The sequence below is a fragment of the Maniola hyperantus genome, chromosome 15 (genome assembly GCF_902806685.2).
Source record: "Maniola hyperantus chromosome 15, iAphHyp1.2, whole genome shotgun sequence".
Classification (NCBI taxonomy): domain Eukaryota; kingdom Metazoa; phylum Arthropoda; class Insecta; order Lepidoptera; family Nymphalidae; genus Maniola; species Maniola hyperantus.
The window spans coordinates 12,454,246-12,474,119 of NC_048550.1; the positions used below are offsets into that span (position 1 = coordinate 12,454,246).

The window sequence follows — 19,874 nt, forward strand, 5'->3', positions numbered from 1 at the left end:
TAAAATCACACATTTATTATCTTTTCCAAATGTCAGTTCATGCAACATAATATTTTTATAACCACCCGCAATTTTCTATATATTTTTGTATCGATTGACGTTTTCATAAATTCCTTTGTTCTTCTTGTTAAAAACTAACCAACGGTCTGCGTTCAATAAATCATTTTACAACTGCAAGAGAAATCTTTAAATTGTCATCCACGCATCTACACCTATGTCCAGCAGTAGACGTCTATTGGTTGATGATGATGATGATGATGAAGTACTGAAATAATATAAAGTATTCCAATAAGTGATAAGCAGAGATATTGCCTACTTACGCCATATTTATAATATTACATAATTACGTTTTATCCATTAACGGGAGCAAAGTACCAGAAATAAGAGCTCGTATGATATTAACGAGCGGCAGTATTGGAAGGGGCAATAAAAGACTTTTATGTGATATAATTTGAATATTTATTTCGTAATGTCACAGGAAACAACGCGAGAGCGGCGGCGGCGTCGCCTGGGACTCTCGAACGACGTCGCCGCGGCTGCATAAACTATAAAAAACAATTCCCAACATTGCTATCGCATATATAGGGCAAAGATCCCACTGCCGCCAGACCTTCCTCATTTTCTGAGTAACAAAATGTTTGGGATAGAATGGTGTTAGTGTGCATTAACGTGGTGTGATTAACGTATGCATATCTGCTAGCTTGTGCCGTGGGCCAATTTATAGCTAGGCCATTTGGAGCCTTCGTAGCTTTAGTTTTAAGTTCGCGCAAAAATTATCACCACTATATCATCTTATAAATGCAACAACTGACTATCAAAAAGTGTAGTTTATTACCTATTTTGAATAAACCATTTGATTTGATTTGGTATCAGCTACTGAAAGTACCTACCTATATAAATAAATACTCTTTTTTCTTAGTCTGACTGCTGATTTTTATGTGGGTATGTTTTACAGAATACTATATATATGTTTTACGTGCCTTTAGCAACTGATATCTTTGGCCCGAGGTACAAGCTAGCAAATATGCGTACATTAAAAGTACACACTAGGACTACTCTGTCCCACACATTTTGTTTCTCAGAAAATAAGGCATGTCTGGCGGCACTGGGATCTTGGACCAATACTATTATATCTTTATATTATTTACAACTTTGACTAACTTATATTTACATTAACTACAGATGTCGAAGTATGTATAACATACATAAAGCCGAAATATTATACAAATAGAGGATGAAATATTAAAGTCCAATTCAAATAGCTCGCGGCCATAGTTCACGACAGTATAGGCAACTTGTAAACAAAAGGCTTCACCGACACTGGCAGCCGTCAAATGTTACCTACATTTGACGCTAGGTAGGATATGACTAGATATACCTACTGCATAAATTTTAAGAACTCACTCGCCATAATTGCTCTAGGTATGTGTCAACTGAAAGGACCAAAATCTTTTGACATGACAGTTGACACAAATCAAATATGGCGAGTGAGTTCTCAAATGTACACACTATATCTTTGATTTCACCATGAATGTACGAAGTAGGTAATAGGTAAGTCTTATTAATTTCACGTCACCACTAGCCTAATTTGATAGATGTTGATTCAGGATCAAAGCCGGGAGTTTCCTCACTCTAGTTCACTCTGTCGCGGCTCAATTATAATAGTATAAATATACAGTAGTGGCATTTTCGTTAGAACTTTTTGTTACGGCCGCGCCGATGCGTGCCGAAAAGTAACCGTGCGAATGCTTGGCGAAAGTCGGGGCTGAATATCGTGTAGATTACAGGGTTCAGGGTAGAGTTGAAGTAGCCGAGCCAGAGGAAGAAGCTCGCGAGGTAGTCGCTGATCACACAAGTCTGACAGATCGGCATCACCAACGCCATTATGAAAAACGGCAGCCAACAAAACACGAATGCTCCAGTGATTATAGCGAGCGTTTTCGCCGCTTTCCTCTCCCTCTTCGCTTCTAAAGTTTCCTTCTTTTCCCTCTGAGAGGGACCTGGTACGATAGCTCGCTCCTGCTTCGATCCATTTGTGACAGTCGAGGAAGACTTCTCCGGCGACACTGATGGTGCCACCTTTTCATTGATCGTAAAAGCTGTTGTGCGAGGTTCTTCATCAAGAGTATCTACTGTAGATGTACTCTGACCCTCGGTAAGTAAAAGAGCTGCTGCTAATTTTTCAGCTCGAGTTCGTTGATTGCATTTCTTCAAATTCAGGAATCGTTTCTTTACGAATCGTCTATCCCTTGCCGATTGTACTGGGCGTCCTGAAGGTGTTGCACCGTCAGCTGACGTCGGTCTTGGAGGAGGCGGATCCCTTCTTCTCCTTATACGTCTCCGTGCCGTTTGGAATATCTTCCAATACAGGATGAGTATGACAGCTAGGGGAACGTAGAAAGTGGAGCATGTGGCGAAGATCTGGTACGCTAGGTCTTGACTAACGAGGCACTTCTGTTGCTGGGTTATCCTGGCCAGGTAGTCGGGGTCTTTCCAGCCCAGCTGTGGGGCTAGGGAGACCACGAGCGCAGCCGTCCATACGAGGACGATCATTGTGAATATTCTCTTCTCGTTTCTTATGTGAATGTAGTCGACGTTTGTCACAGCCCAATACCTGAGAAGGAAAGTCACTTAATAGTCTCTATGATCATCACTAAATGTACTTTTACTAATAAATCAGAAACATGGGCATTAAATGGAGTTCTAGTGAGGGCTTAGGAAGAACTGATTTTTAATTATGATTTAAGTTATCACTACCTACCTATCAGTAGCAATAGCAACGAGGTGAAGAATAGAAGCGGAGCTGCAGAGTACGTCACTAGAAGTCCACATATCACAAAGCTCGGGTCCCAGGATCCATCCTTGACTGACCTGATGAAAAAAGACCACGAGTTATTATTGGTATAAAAAATGCATTAGGCCTCATAAGAAAGCTCAGAGTCATTCAGCGGGCGATGAAGAGAGCTATGCTTGGAGTTTCTCTACGTGATCAAATCAGAAATGAGGAGATCCGTAGGAGAACTAGAGTAACCGACATAGCTCAACGGATGCGAAGCTGAAGTGCAATGGACAGGGCCCAAAGTTCGTACAACCGATAGACGTTGGGGTCCCAAACTGCCGAAGCGTTGCCGGCCTTTCAGGAATTTGTTGGTCCACCCCTTGAATAACCCCATGTTGTAATCTAGTGAGAACACCACCGATGGGAGTTGATTCCACAGTTTGCATGTGCGTGGAAAGAAGGATCTGGCACAACGGACTGTTCAGACACCCAAGTGGTGAGGGTGGAATTGCTTACGGTGGCGTGCGAAGCGGTTGTAGAAAAAGGAAGGTGGAATGAGGTCTAAAAGCTGTTAAAACACTCCCCACTATAAAGGCGTGTTTACATACTCTATGATTTACCTCATAGACAGCACCGAGAGGCATGACGAGGCAGGCGACCATGAGGTCAGCGACCGCCAGCGATGCGACCAGGTAGTTGGCGACGTTCTGCAGGTTCCTCTCGATTATGATCGCTGCTATCACGAACACATTACCTGTGAGAAGAAGAAGAATTTTGAAGGTTACAAGTGTATTAGTTCTTGACGATGATGTTCTTCATGACATGTCCTTCAACGGTGACACATATTCTTCAAATATGTGTCACCTATGTGTCAAATATATTTTATATATACGGCTCAGAAGTGAAATCAGTACCCTTATTATAAATGCGAAAGTGTGTTTGTTTGTTGGTTTATTTTTTTGTTGGTTTGTTCTTCAATCACGTCGCAACGGTGCAACGGATTGACGTGATTTTCGCATGGGTTTAGATAAAGACTTCGTCCGCGTGGATTTAGGTTTTAAAAATCCCGTGGGAACTCTTTGATTTTCCGGGATAAAAAGTGGCCTATGTCCTTCCCCGGGATATCTCTATTTCTATCTCTATCTCTGGTATATTTGGTAGCAAATTTCGTCGAAATTGGTTGAACGGATGGGCAGTGAAAGGCTGGCAGACAGATAGACACACACACTTTCGCATTTATAATATTGGTATGGATGGATTTAAATAAATCTGTAGATTATTTCGCTACTAGAACTCTCAACCTCAAATCTAATTACAAGAAACCTGAAGGGAGCTCTGAATTATTCGGAGCTACAAATTCATGTATATGGAGCGACTTAGTTCGTAGAGCTTCTTGATTTAATTGAATCTAATGGCTGGAAATGAATTTCAAGTAACCGAGTAACCTACAGATGTTCTGCTTAATCCTAGTTGCATGACAGGTGATTAAAGTTACGCTATGGTTATCTACCATTATATACCGCCAATAAAGGCAATATGGGTTGCACAATGCACAAGTCAGGATTTGTTAAATCTGCATCTATTTTTAGGGTTCCGTACCTCAAAAGGAAAAACGAAACCCTTATAGGATCACTTTGTTGTCTGTCTGTCTGTCTGTCTGTCTGTCTGTCAACCTACAGGGTACTTCCCGTTGAGCTAGAATCATGAAATTTGGCAGGCAGGTAGATCTTATAGCTGACATTTGGGGAAAAATCGGAAAACCTTGAATTTAGGGTTAGATCACACAAAAAAATATTAATTGTGGTCATGAAATAATAATTAGTATTTTCAGCTTTCGAAGTGACTGACTATATCAAGTGTGGTATCATATGAAAGGTCTTCACCTGTACATTCTAAAACAGATTTATTTTTTATATTTATGCATCATAGTTTTTGAATTATCGTGCAAAATGTCGAAAAATACAACTGTAGTACAGAACCCTCATTGCGCGAGGCTGACTCGCACTTGGCCGGTTTTTTTAACCTTATTTCCTGAGTTTAACCTTACATAATTTAGGAAGGTATGAATACTGACTTGTGCGACATGCTTTACTTCAATGGTGGGCAAAGTTTAACAATAACTGTAAAAAAACTTTAACTGTTGCATTGACATGTAACTGGACCACAGATAGTAGGTTAGTTTGGACGGTTAACGGTAACTTAAAAAACAGGCCAAGTAAAGGGTTCCGTACCATCGTACAAGAAATACCTACAGAAATATTTTTTTTTCAATTTGGATGGCGGCCATTTTGAAATTTTTATTATTTGTTACCTCCCTGAAAATAATCCTATAGTGGCGCCCATATCGACGTGAAAAACCCGTAAGCTATTTAAATAATAAAGGGCATCAAAGGAAAACTTAGCCACTTTTCTATCGCCGGGGGCGAAGAGCTGAGAACGTGACTTCGATTTTTATATCGAGGTTATGGGTTGGTACGAAAGAGATTTACTTAAAGGTAGAGCGGCTATTGGTAACAGCTTCATTCATTCATTTATTCAAACATGTAGTTCTTTTATTTATTTACTAAAATCCAAATAATCCATAGTACTAATATTATAAATGTGAAAGTGTGTCTGTCTGGTTATCTACTAGCTATGCACGGCCCAACAGTTTAACCGATTTTGATGAAATTTGGTACAGAGTTAGCTTACATCCCGGGGGGGGATATACTTTTACCCCGGAAACTCAAAGAGTTACCACGGGATTTCTAAAAACCTATACCCACGTAAACGAAGTCGGGGGCATAATCTAGTACAGCTCTAGTTTATCATCATCATCAGAACAAGTTAAATCTAGTTCTTGAGAGACTAAATTTAAGGTCAACAAGGTTCTTAGAATAGTGAGGTTTGCATTACATTAAAATGCATTTCGCCAAAAATGACGGGTCGAAAATAATTAGGCATGGGGTTTTTCTGTTTTTTTCAGACTAACCGGAATTAGGAAGTTGGCGACGTTTCAGCCCCGTGTCTCGGAGAGCACGTAAAGTCGTTGGTCTTACGTTTGAATTTTCTCCGGTCGTGTCGTATTTCCGCCCCATTAGGCTATGAGAAGGAAGGAATAGAGATTGCATCTGTCTTCGCGCACACACTTGGGCACTATAATATCTCCCGCGGAGTTGTTAATCTCTATGGAGATTGGCTGCCCTGCAGGCCTAGCATGGGCCGGGAAATTTTCTCCCCGAGGAAAGGATAAAAATTTTATCCCCTCCGATAGTTATTTCCACTCTCCGAGCATGGGCACAGGGTTGGATATAATTATCCCCGGTGATAAGGCGGGGAAAGACTAGTCCCCGGCTAATGTCAAAGTGTTATTATTTTTTATCTGTGCTTTTGATTTTGCGCGTTTTCGTTACTCGTAACTCGTCTGTGGCTGCTTTTTATTTTAAAAGAGCTAGAACCCGGAGCCGTAAAATAGTTTAAAAAACATTCACAGTGTATAATGTATTGTTATTGTGTTTACTTAACCCTAACCTAACTCCACTTTTAAATTAGGTAGGTACCTACTTATCCAAATTAAAAAATAATCGAATAGTTGAAATTCCTAGCTATCACAGTAAGTATCACAAAGACAATTTGTGTTAGTCAGTTAGTCAGTACACAAAATTGAAATAATAATATATTGATATTGTTAGCGACAAATAAATGCATAAATTGTTGTTTTATTTGCAGACATGGAAATATGTACTTGAAGAAGGGCACTGGCCACTGACTGACAAGTATGATGAGGCAGCTCGGGATGTAGGACCACCGGGAAATGTCTCAATAGTGCCGTCGGTCACATATATGAGCACATAAGTGTTCAATATTAATTATCACTGTTGGGCATGAATGCTCAACAGGAATTGGACCTGAAGACTCCATAATGGGCCAGCCAGAGAGATAATTTAGTTCTATTAAATGTGTGTCTTGTATAACAAAATCAAAATAACTTTAGGTAAAGGTACCTATTGGAATAGATAAGTTAGGTACCTATCTACACATCTTATCAACATAAAATATTTTCATTATTGTTTGAGATGATGATAAAACTAACAGTTCTGCACACTGCACTGAGAAGAGTTCATATCACTTAAAATTGGTTAAGCTAGTATGGTTTGAGCTATTAAACTAACCTAATTTCTTTATAACCGTATCAAGCCAATGTTTTTTATCTTATGGCAGGAAATCTTTGAAGTGTCGGTGAGACTGTTCTTTTACCCACTTTGTACACAGTGGGTACTTTATAAAACCAATAGCCCCGAGTTGTTTGCCTATAAATGCCAATAAATGAATAAAAGTAAGTAGAGGATATTATGTACATTTTTGTAATTTGTAAATAATTATGAATATAGGAAGTTATTCTATGGCAGTGTGGTTTGATTGAACATTAAACTTGTTACTTCCTTTTCTTAAGGATAATAGCACTACTTTTAGATCTGTTAAGTTAACATCTGAGATTTGTGTACATCCAAATAAGCATTGTTTTAATTGGTATTCCTAATATTATGCCTAAAAGTTTGTTTGTTACTCAAACACACAGAAAGAGTACTTAAAGCAAAATTTGTAGGGTTCATTTTGAAACTTATTTTTTGTTATAGCAGCAATAGAAATACAAAATTTCAACTTTAACCTGTTACGACAGACAGACGGAGAGCTGAGACTGTAATAGGGTCCCATTGGTACCCTACAGAACCCTAGTAGTAGTAGTAGATATAAGGATGGGTTTGCACAAGGTGGTTTTAGGTAATAGGTACTTAAAGAAATATATTTTAATGCAAATATGTATTTATTATTCCATCCCTTTTTCCCTTTTATTGTCGGGCAACAGTTAGCAGTCTGGTTTGATCCATAGATATGTGAGATTTCTTTATTTGTTACATTTTCTAGTCTGTCCTTTGGTTGTTCCATTGGAATTCTGAAATATACAATTTATACATTAATGATTTTCAATAATAATAAATTAAGAGTAAGACGATATACTGAAATGGTCTATAAAGTATAATAGGCTAACATATTTACTCTTACAAAACACTTATGATGAACCATTATAATTTGTAGTGTTATTGTGTTTGTGTATCAATATGTATTTAACTATCATATAGGTGTGTAACTTGTTTCAGTTAATATGTTAGGTATTTTAATTTAAGAATTGTTTTGTTAAATTAGACTCCTGCCTATTTTGTTCAAATAAATGATTTTATTATAATGAGACATGTGTTAATTTATATTTCCAATAATCCATACTAATATTATAAATGCGAAAGTGTGTCTGCCTGTCTGTCTGCTAGCTTTTCACAGCCCAACAGTCTAACCGATTTAGATGAAATTTAGTACCTACAGAGTTAGCTTACATCCCGAGGATGGACACAGGCTACTTTTTATTCTGGAAAATCAAATAGTTCTCACAGGATTTTCAAAACCTAAATCCACACAGATGAAGTCGCGGGCAATAGTCATCCCATGACCTTGACTTGTATCTCACTGGTAACTACCATCTGCCAAGAGTCTTATAGATGTGAGGACGTAGAATAAATAGATAATAGCCGCATGTAGGACCTATTTGTAGGTACCTACCTAAGTAGGTACCTATTCGTTTGCACAAGATGGTTTTAGGTAATAGGTAAGTACTTAGGTACTTACTTTTATGAATCCATCCACCGAATTAATCGGCTTTAGTGCTTCATTAAGCTGCTCGCACAAGTACAGCACATAATATTTGTCCATCCGAAACAAGTGTCGGAACTCAGCGTCGGGAAATTCAAAGGGATTACTTCCATCACTAATTACGTGCTCATGTTATTTTCGTTCTAAATTCTCTATTTCAAAACAATAAAGAAACCGCGAGACATGTTTTTTGATCTTTTAATAATTGAGTTAAAGTTCTATGAGCATAATACCCACCTCAAATCTCGAGGATAAAATTATCCCTCTCAAATGTCAAAAAAGGACAGTTTATCTTCTTTTATTTGGCCCCATGCTATAGACGGTGGATAAATAGTCACCCGAGTCCCCGTGAAATGACAAACGGGGATAAACTTCTCCTCTCCCCTGTTGCCGTGCTCTGAGGGGTGGAGAAGTTAATGTTATCTCCTGTCCGGTGGATAAAATCGGGGGATATAATTTTTATCTTCGGCCCATGCTAGCCGTGCTGACCGAAATCGGTCGGGAGAACATTATCTTTATTATGTAGGCCCTGCCGTTCTCTGAAAGACGTGATAGGATAGGAAGTTCGTATTTTTAACGTGTTGCAACAGGATCCAAATATCAATCGATCTAGCAGATTTTTCATATCAGTAATAAATTGTTATCGACATAACAATGATCCTCAGATAAAGTTCTGTTGAAAGTAGCCAAATGGACTTTTGTTTTGTTGCTGAATTAAATCGCTTTAGCCGCTCTGACACAACAAAATTTAAATATCTTTATCCAACAGACAGTTAAGGGTGAACTTTGTAGTTTGCATGGAAATTGCATTATTGTGGAAATCAAGGAATGAATTTTAAAATACTGCTGCACCCTTACCCATGAAGGACTGAGTCACTAGCAGATGAAAAGGGAAATCGGGGTGTGTTTTCATTTTGGATACGTCTTATCATCATCTCAAGCCATTGTATCGCATTCATAGTTCAGAAACAATGTCTACAAGCTATTCTTAACATGCCTCCTTATGAGTCATGTAAGCCTGTCTTTCAAAAACATGGGATATTGCCACTTCCATGTATGTACATTTTAGAAATTGCAAAGTTTGTCAAAACGAACTTTCATTGTTTAAAACTCTGCATGATAATGTTGGAAAAAGAGGATTGAGAAATCAAGATAAATTAGTGTTTGATAGGATCTCCAAAACAGCATTACCTATACCAAAAAAATTGTTACTCTATGTGCATAATTTTTTATAACAAATTGCCGATAAAGATTAAAATGCTTCCATTTAAACAATTCTGTCATAAATTAAAAAAATTGTTGCAAGAAAAATTTTTTTATGCAGTGGATGACTTCGTACGACATATTAATTTCGAGATTTCATTAAGTAATCAATTTCATCAATGTAATTAATTTATTATTAAGTTAATATTAACATGTACTTAAATAAGACTATTTTAGGTTTTCTTTGACATCATATTTAATTTTTTTTTTTTTTTTAGTATGTAAATTGTAACTAAATGTGTAACTGACACTATTGTAAAATTGCGCGCCATTGATGGCAGATTGTAATTGGACTTTTATATTTTTAAGACCCTATGTACATACAATTTTTGCAATTAATAAACTTATCTTATCTTATCTTGCCACTATTGAGTACGGGCCTTTCAGAATAAGAAGGATTTTAACGACCTCCCTAGCGCAGTGGTAAGCACTGTGGTCTTATTAGTGAGGGGTCCCGGGTTCGATTCCTGGCAGGGGTTTGGAGTTTTATAATTTCTAAATTCTGGTCTGGTCTGGTCCGCCAAGCGATTTAGCGTTCCGGTACGATGCGGTGTAGAAACCAAAGGGGCATGGGTTTAATTAAAACTGCCCCTTCCAGGTTTGCCCGCTTCCATCTTAGACTGCATCGTCACTAACCACCAGGTAAGTGACCAGGGCCATAGTACACCAGGCCAAGTGCGGAATGGTAGACTTCACATCACATACCTTTTAGAACATTATAGAGAACTTTTAGGCGTGCAGCATTACCTCCAGAAACGAGCGCACTCAAAGGCTCGCCTAGCTAAAGCGTCTAGTATTCAAATAAAAAACCGGCCAAGTGCGAGTCAGGCTCGCGCAATGAGGGTTCCGTACTACAGTCGTATTTTTTCGACATTTGGCACGATAATTCAAAAACTGGAAACTATCAAACTAATCAAAAAAATAACAATACATACATAAATAAAAATCTGTTTTAGAATGCACAGATGAAGACCTTTTATATGATACCCCACTTGATATAGTTATCTTACTTAGAAAATGGAAAATACTAATTATTAGTTCATGACAACAATTTTTTTTTGTGTGATGTAACCACAAATTCACGGTTTTCAGTTTTCATTTTTCCCCGAATGTCAGCTATAAGATCTACCTACCTGCCAAATTTCATGATTCTAGGTCAACGGGAAGTACCCTGTAGGTTTCTTGACAGACCGACAGACAGACAGACAACAAAGTGATCCTATAAGGGTTCGGTTTTTCCTTTTGTGGTACGGAGCCCTCAAAAGAATTTTAAAACCTATCTACCCTTATCCATGAAAAAATAAGTGACTAGCAGATGAAAGGGAAATTGGAATGTGTGAACCTGACTGCGATCCCTAGAGGATATTATAGACCTTGTTATAGAGCGCCACTGTCTAGACCCTTGTCTGATCTGAAGATAGATTGAAATCTGACATTTTCTGCACTTTTTTATTTTAGGACATAATTACCATATTACTAGCTGATGCCTGCGACTTCGTCCACCACTTTACCACTTAGGAAGTGTGACAGACAGACAGAAACCTAAAACGTACTTGCAGTCCCGCGTGTTGCTGGAACGAGCTGCAGGTCAAACCCGCGCTATTTTATAATTTAGTTAATCTTCAATTGTGTAATATGCTTTTCTAATCGATTTTTTAACTTGTAAAAAATAGACAGACAGACATATTTACACAATAGACAGAGGCTACTTTGCAGATTTATAATTAGGAATAGATTTAAAAACACTACCCTCCATTAAGAAACAAGCCAGTAGCAGATGAAAAGGTAAATTGGATCCCCCGAGGATACACCTTGTTATAGAGAACCGTGTTGTGCCGAGGAATGTGCCGAGGAAATTCTAATCTGAGATTTTTAGGGTTCCGTACCTCAAAACGGCACGGTAGGAACGGCATTCCGAACCAGTGGTAAATTAAAACTACCTGACGATTCATAAGCACTTGAAAAAAGCTGAATAAAACATATTATTCTAAAGGAAAAAGTGATCTTTTAAGGGTTTATAGGATCACTTCTTTGTCTGTCTGTCGTGTCTGTCAAGACAAGGGAACCAAAACCTATAGGGTACCTTCTCTTGACCTAGAATCATGAAAGGTAGGTAAGTAGGCAGTGGCGTGCACAGTGTTTGAAGCCAGGGTAGGCATTAGTTAGGTAGGAACCTGTTTACTGACAGGTCATAATGAAAAATATGCATTGAGCTATTACAACTGGGGTAAGCAGTGCATTTATGCCTCTATGACCTGCACGCCACTGTAAGTAGGTAGGACCTAACCCAGTACCAAACTTCGTAAAAACATCCAAATGCACGATTATTTTAAAATCCCCTGGGATCACCACGATTTAGGAATGCGGTTTCTTACAGCATCAGGGCTGAGGAGTTGGGACCTCGAGTACAAAAAGTCTTTACTTGGTAGGTACCTCCAATATCAGTTTTTTAATCCCATCAGTTTTAATGGTCAGTTCTCGTACAGCATCAGGATTGAAGAGATGGAATCCAAAATTTTTATGAGACAGTGTCGCAAAGTTTCCCTATCGAATATAAAAATACACAAATCGGTTAAGAAATCTCGGAGATATCGGTGTATATAGGTAGAAAAACACAACTCCTCTTTTTCAAAGTCGGTTAAAAATTCCTTGGTTAATCCTCTACTTGTCTGTGAAAGTCCTGTAAAAATAGGTTCAGCTGTTCCGAAGATTATCCCGTTCAAACAAACGGACAGACAAAAAATTTAAAAACATGTGATTTTATTTATTAGATAAAAGTACCGTGAAAATAGGTTCAGCCGTTCCGTAGATTATCCCATTCAAACAGACAGACTGACAAAATTTTTAAAACATGTGATTCAGTCATGGTACGGTTCAAATAACAATATGAGCTTAATATGAGGTAGTTATTTCTAAATTACAGACAGACACAGTAATAGTATAGAGTATAGATTAATTTAAAACACTACCCCAAGCCACTAGCAGATGAAAAGGGAAATTGGAATGTGTGAGCTGGAGTGTGACCCCCGGGGGATATATTACGGGTACCTTGTTATAGGGAACAGACCCATGTCATGTGCCGAGGAAATTCTAATCTGAGATTTTTGCTTCAGTAGTTTGCAGTTTTTCATTTTCATTTTGATATATTTCATACTTAAATACCTACGAAGTACATAATTTATTTATCTGGAATACCAGTGGAACATCCGATAAAAATCCGGGCCCGCCAAAGGACAAGTGGGAACCGGCTTTTAGACTATACATCATCACTTACCACCTGGTGAGATTGCAGTCAAGGGCTAACTTGTATCTGAATAAAACCAGCTAAGTGCGACTCGTGCATCGAGGGTTGCTACAGTCGTATTTTTTCGATATTTTGCACGATAAATCAAAAACTGTTACGCATAAAAATATATAAAAATCTGTTTTATAATATACATGTAATGCCCTTTCATATGACACCCCACTTGGTATAGTAATATTGCTTTTTAAGTTGAAAATACTTTTTTTTAATATTACAATAAAACTTAAAGCTAGCCTTATCTAATTACTATATAAATCATGACCGCGTGGAATGGTGCCAAGAATACTGGCTGCATTTCCGCGCTGGACAGCCAGGCTGATCCGTTGCGCAAAAAATGAGCCAGCCCTTCTGTCACCAGATGAGGCTATTAATCGCGGTGAAAATACTTGTTATTTTTTCACAAAATTCCCAAGATGTTGAAGGACAAACTAGTGATACTGATATTACTATGAATACGAATATATGTCTGGCGACTGGCAGTCATATTCCTAAATACCGGACAGTGCCTAGTGACTCGCTATTCAAAAAATATTGTCGCAAAAGGCTATAACTTCGTGTTGCATACCTGTGTTGTATACAAATTCTCTCTAGAGTCTGCCGTATCGATTGCATAGTTTCATTGTATTGCAATGTCATTTTATTGTTACGAGCTGTACTAGATATACCTAAATACTTGTATGCGTCCATAAAAGTCGTAATAGCTGGAATTGGAGCGTAGAACACTTTAAAACAAATGTACAAAACTTTTTCCAGAATATAATACTCGAGATATAAATGCGCTGGCAGTTTTCTATTATAATATTTCTTGAAGTAAAAATTCACCGGTAAAATATTTAATTTTATCGCTTTTTTGTTAAACTCATTGACCATAAATATTAGTATTTGTGATAAAAATGGACTGAGATTTTTTTTATTATAATATTTCTAAAACAAAATTGCAAATTATATATTGCGAAAAAATATTATGTAGGTACTAAACTTTTCTCATATTATACTTGATATAAAAAAGCAGTCATTTTTCTATTAAACTTAACATTTCTTGAAATAAAAATTCACCGATAAAATATTTAATTTTAAACTCATGGGATCTTAGGGATAGGTCCATAAAAATTTACTGAGATTTTTTTATTATAGTTTTTAGAACATGCACACATTATATACTAATTTAGAAAGTATATTAGAATAGTAGGTACCCAACAGTTCAAGATTGCAATCGGACTATGAAATGGAGGGACGCCCGCACTCCCGCACGTCACCTGCGCTATCCCGCAATGGGTTTCCCATACTCAGATAAAATGCATTGACTTTTTCTTTTGTGTAATAAATACCTAAGTCATATTTTAATTGAGGTAAGAATGCGCTGCCGTTTTTCTATTATAATATTTCTAGAAATAAAAATTCACCTGCAAAATATTTAATCTTATCGCTTTTTCCTTCAGCTCATTAACTAATTAACTAAGTCTACAAATACACCTACTTGAGATAAAAATGCACTGATGTATTTTTTCCATTATAATATTTCTCGAAATAAAAATTCACCGGCAAAATATTTAATTTTGCCGGCTCGGTCGGTAACTGGTAGGTATACCTTGCCCATCACAGATATGTCCAGATATGCAACTAGCGCGGCCCCCTCAGTCCCTCTCGCTCAAGCAGAGGTACTTACTTGTGAAATGTTATTCCGTCTATTTTACGTTCGCTTCGGCTATTGTAGCCTAGTATACTGCAACCCACCATTGTACAATAACTTCAAAAACAAAAACAACAAAACAAATTAATTATTTCTTTAAAATACTTGAGTCAACATAACCTCACTTCGCGTTGTTTGCCAAAGTCTCACGTACAAATATATTTTGGAAAACAAAAAAAAGTGGCCACGGTGATAAGGACAAAACAATCATTTTGTCACGTTCTAATAAGAGCTTAAATGCATTTAGCTATCTCGCTCTAACAGTAAGTGATACAATAGGGCTACTTCTAATAGTCCTTGTTCTGAGTTGCCCATTGAACGTTATTTACTAAGAATATAACTAAAAATAGATTTTCTTTATAAAAGAATGTAATTATAATCTTACTTGGATAGCATAGCTATAATATTATTATGATAATTAAAATGTTAACAAAGACATCTTGAAAGTAGGGGAGCCCTAAGGGGGCCCCTTGCGGGCCAATCCGCAATTGGCCAGCGTGGTAGACTATCATATGGGTAAAACCCTTCTCACTCTGAGAGGTGATCCGTTCTCTGTAGTGAGCCGGCGATGGGTTGCTCATGATGACGATGATGATAGGTACTTAGGTAAAAGTAAATTAAAGACGGTTTAGTTTAAAAAATCTTGCTTAGAAATTATCCGACTATCAATTATTTTCTAAACGAAATATAAAGAAAAGGAAAGAAAGAAAGTTTAATGTAATCTTATTTGGGCGTCATAATGAAACGATAACAGAGCAGATATTCTGAAAGGTGCTAAATTTTGAATAGGAGAGAAAAACTCTCTTTACTTACTCCACTAATTGAATTTGAATCGAGGGATAAAGATGATCGCATACTATATTATTATCCGCATGGTACGTACCTGCCGTACGCGCCTCTTTATGACGCCATCGTTACGCGTCAATAGCATCGAGCGCGTTGAAAAATAACGGAGCGTACTGATAAAATTATTGTAATTTTTTCGGTGTGTTGGCCTAGTAAGTATGTGGAGATAGCTTAGAAGTTAAAACGGCATCCTACGCGGGGGGGGGGGGGGGGGGTCTAAATTAAATACTTTTCGCTTTCTTTAGCGAAGGAAAACATCCTAAGGAAATGCCGGTTTCCTTGTGTGGTGTGTATAGTCTGCCAATCCGCACTTGGTCAGCATGGTGGACTATGGTCTAAACTCTAAGCCCTTCTCATTCAAAGGATTGGTACTCAGTAGGGGGCCGGCGATGGATTGATGATAATGCTGATGATGATGATGAGGCAATCGGAATCCCGCTGCTCATTATTACAATCACAATCATTGTGATTGGCTGAACTTTTGGTATTCTTGTTGCAACAAGTGCAACAACACATTGTAGCCAATAGTGAACGAGCATCAACCAATCAGATTTTTTTATTTATTTTTATTAATAAGGTTCGCTAGCGATTTTTACAAAAATCATCTTAAATTACATGACGTTGTATGTAAAATCATTTGAAAGCAAACACTAGATGCACATTCACACAATTTACATGGAACAATTATTATTAATCATATTATAAGTAAAATGATACAAAAAGTAGCTAAAACTTTCCGAAATAGTGAAAACACAATAAAAAATTATTCAAGATTCAATGGTAATTGAATAAATCTAAAACTATAGTAAAGTTAACCTAGGAGTATGAATAGTTAAAAAAAAATGTTTAAAAAAGTGATAGATGATTGTGATCGTGACATTGTAGTTGTCATTCTACCATAATCGAGTTGCTGACCACAGCGAGTACGGCAAGCGATCCTAGGTGTGCGATCAGTCTTAAGTCAGAAAAATACTTAGTTAAGTCTATTGTTTTAATTGGCCCATTTTGCGGTGTCGTCGCGTTGTGGAAAGAAGGTAATTAATAGCATTCAGAAGCTAATTGTTCGAAGGAATAATCGTTAGTGTCATTAACTATTCTATCACTAGGATCAAATCATGCCAGTCGATTATTGAAGTAAAACTAGACAGGATTTAGGAGTTAGGTACCTCTTTTTTCCACTACAAGCTAGCCCTTTTTCATGATCATGACATTTGGATGGATATAGGCTACTTTTTATCGCGGGAAATCAAAAAGTTCCCGCGGGATTTAAAAAACCTAAATCCACGCGGACAAAGTCGCGGGCATCATCTAGTTAAAAATAATATGCATAAAATCATACCTACATGACAGAAAAATTCTCAACGTAAGTAGTTACCATTGTTTTAATCACATTTACTTCGTACGACGTACGGTCTACGTGCGGCGTCTAAAAGAATTTAATTATCCACATTGAGTTATTCCCTCGTGTTAATTAACTTTTCCGTCATTAGGGATGAATCGGCAACCCCCAATGTTAAGGCTCCGCGAAGACGGACCACCAAACACGGCCACCGATGGCTGGCGACAAGCTGTTTACATGATTTTTAATACGTTTTGTATGGAATTGCCGCATACTTGTAGCCAGTGGAGTCCTTTCGCCACACAGTGTCCGCGACATGCCACCAGTGGTGGCCACTGGCTACTTAGCCTCTCCGTACACGCGACAACCATAAAGCGCCGCCACCGACTTATTTGCTTTAGTTTTTATACATTTTATACGGACTCGGCGTACACGGTTGACGCTGGTGGTCGCCGCATGCCACAAACGTCGTGCATGCTTCTTGTGGCCGGCACCGACACACGCCAACATAAAACGCCGACCCGCGCCACGCCGCGCGATAACCCACCCCTCTCTCTCGTTACGTCAGTTATTTTCCTATTTTCCGCGGTATTTTAGTCTTCTACGACGACTTTTTATCAGCAGCAGCGCAATTACATCGTCAGTCCATTATAATACTGCAAGCATGGATTAAAAAAAGTAGTGGCCACCAACCGCAAGTGTCTACCACCACCACAGACCACAAGTGGCTGTCGCGCGCGTCAACCATTTTTGTAGCCGCTTCTAGCTTCAGGTGGTAGCGTTTGTGGCCGTCGCGTGTGGCTCGATGCGGCCAGGCACATTAAAAGACTGTTGTAAATTGTAGCGGCCACCGACCGTCGTTTGCGCGGTACCAAAGGAAGTGGCGCGCGACGGCCACCGGTGGCCATCGATGGCCCGTTTGCGCGGAGCCTAAAGCACATTCGGGGTTATTGCTCTGGGACGTTATTTGTCTGTTTAATTATGTTAGAGCCTTTATTATTAAGGAGCGTGGATTTGCCACGCAGCTCGCTCGAGCTACGGGCAGCACTCAGAGTTGGCGTTGTATTAACCAAATGTTTAAAATAAGTATTTTAAGCATATTGTTTTAAATTAGAAAAACATACAATGAAAAAAAAGCTTAATTTTTTTTTAAATGTATTATTCTAACTCTGGACCCAGCCAATGCTTACAAGGACAAAGCCAGTTTTCACAAGGACAAAAACTTTTCCCTGCAATATCGTTGTCAGTTTAATTTTGCGTCCAAAAAGTACTGTCAATATGCATGCAGCCAGCTCTAGTTGAAAAAGTTGACTGTACAGCAGAATTGGAAAACAACGTTTGACTAAGGCAGTGGTCCGACCGCCGACGATGAACGAGAAACGAGTAGAACTAGAAACTTAAACGAGTTGGCGATCAGCGGGAAGCGAGTGTGTAGTTTCGATAGTTGTGTCGCCGGGCTGCAAGTGCAACGAGCGATTACTCGCGCCATTCGCCCGCGGCCGCTCAGTCCTGTGCAAACCTGTGCGCGCGCGTACAAGTGTTCAAGCGAACGAGCATCGCTGAACGAATATTGCTCAGCGAGTTCATTTTTAAAAGCTTGTCGCTCAGCGACAAAACTAGTAAAGCGAGTCGTTGCCGGCAGTGTGAACAGTTAGAGAGCAACTTTTGATATATGGATCTCTTTCATTTACACGGAATGTACATTTATTGTGCGTTTCTTGAGAGAGAAAATCGCCGATAGTTAGTCGTTTTCTCGCCGGTAGTCGGACCACTGCCTAAAAGACAACAAGGTTCCCGATGTTTTGCGAAGGCAATTTCACGCAGAACCCCATCCTCGTTACTAATTTGGAAGAAAGCCAGCACTTGGCTGCCAAATTTTGTATTGATATCAATATGATTAGATGAATATAGCCAGCGTACAAACAATTATATGGAGTGTTCTGAAATGGGGTTTTCATTCTCCCCAAATTTGATGAGACAAGATGGCAAAGTAACTTTTTATTATTGTTTGCGATGTTTTGACGATATCAATGAGTTTTTGGGGCAAGTAGGAAGTGGGACTATTTTATACAAAAAAGATTTTGATAAAGCTTAAATATGGCTGAACCTTGCCCCCCTGGGTGCTGAGTTTACTATTATGACAAGTCTGTTGATCTTTTTGCAGATTTGTTTTCAGAAGAAGCGCTCATGGAACTGTCGTCTATCAAGAGATAAAGTATAGACTACTAGCTAATGCTCGCGACTTCAAACGCGTGGACTACACAAATTTCAAACCTCTATTTCACCGCGTTCCATAGGCGTTGAATTTTAGAAAATCCTTTCTTAGCGGATGCATACGTCATAATAGCTATCTGCATGCCAAAGTTTGAGCTGTGCGTTGATAGACCAGTCAGTCAAACAGTCAGTCAGTCAGTCAGTCAGGCAATCACCTTTTCCTTTTATATATTTAGAAGATTTAATTTATGAGATCTATTAAAAGTCTATTTATAAATTATATTTTTGGTATGTGACTTACCGACAATAGTAGCCAAGATGATGAGCGCGAGGACAACGGACGTGACCGCCATGAGGACGAGCGACGTGACGTCGGTGGCGGTCGCGTTGAGCGGCTGCGTGGCGTTGAGCGAGCCGTTGCAGCCCCACGACACCGCGTCCACCCACGAGCAGTTGTCGACGAACCACTCGCTGGGCGGGTATGTGACTTACCGACAATAGTAGCCAAGATGATGAGCGCGAGGACAACGGACGTGACCGCCATGAGGACGAGCGACGTGACGTCGGTGGCGGTCGCGTTGAGCGGCTGCGTGGCGTTGAGCGAGCCGTTGCAGCCCCACGACACCGCGTCCACCCACGAGCAGTTGTCGACGAACCACTCGCTGGGCGGGTATGTGACTTACCGACAATAGTAGCCAAGATGATGAGCGCGAGGACAACGGACGTGACCGCCATGAGGACGAGCGACGTGACGTCG

The 19,874-nt window shown here is 38.9% G+C and overlaps 1 protein-coding gene across 1 annotated transcript; it reads right to left on the bottom strand.

The window, feature by feature from the left end:
* Positions 1–435: 435 nt before the first annotated feature.
* On the bottom strand, positions 436–19,621 carry LOC117988874 (5-hydroxytryptamine receptor). The gene is made up of 4 exons (XM_069503647.1): positions 19,419–19,621; positions 3,400–3,533; positions 2,762–2,871; positions 436–2,614 (listed from the first exon to the last, which is right to left on the bottom strand). The coding sequence occupies exons 1-4, from the start codon at positions 19,468–19,470 to the stop codon at positions 1,693–1,695; spliced, it is 1,218 nt and encodes a 405-aa protein (XP_069359748.1). The 5' UTR covers positions 19,471–19,621; the 3' UTR covers positions 436–1,692.
* Between the last annotated feature and the right edge of the window lie 253 nt (positions 19,622–19,874).

Bases quoted from the DNA above. Each gene is read 5' to 3' on its own strand.
- LOC117988874 (XM_069503647.1), bottom strand. From the start codon at position 19,470: ATGGCGGTCACGTCCGTTGTCCTCGCGCTCATCATCTTGGCTACTATT. The intron at 3,534-19,418 runs GTAAGTCACATA...TTCTTCTCACAG, and splicing joins CATCTTGGCTACTATTGTCG to GTAATGTGTTCGTGATAGCA. The intron at 2,872-3,399 runs GTAAATCATAGA...TTTTTTCATCAG, and splicing joins CTCTCGGTGCTGTCTATGAG to GTCAGTCAAGGATGGATCCT.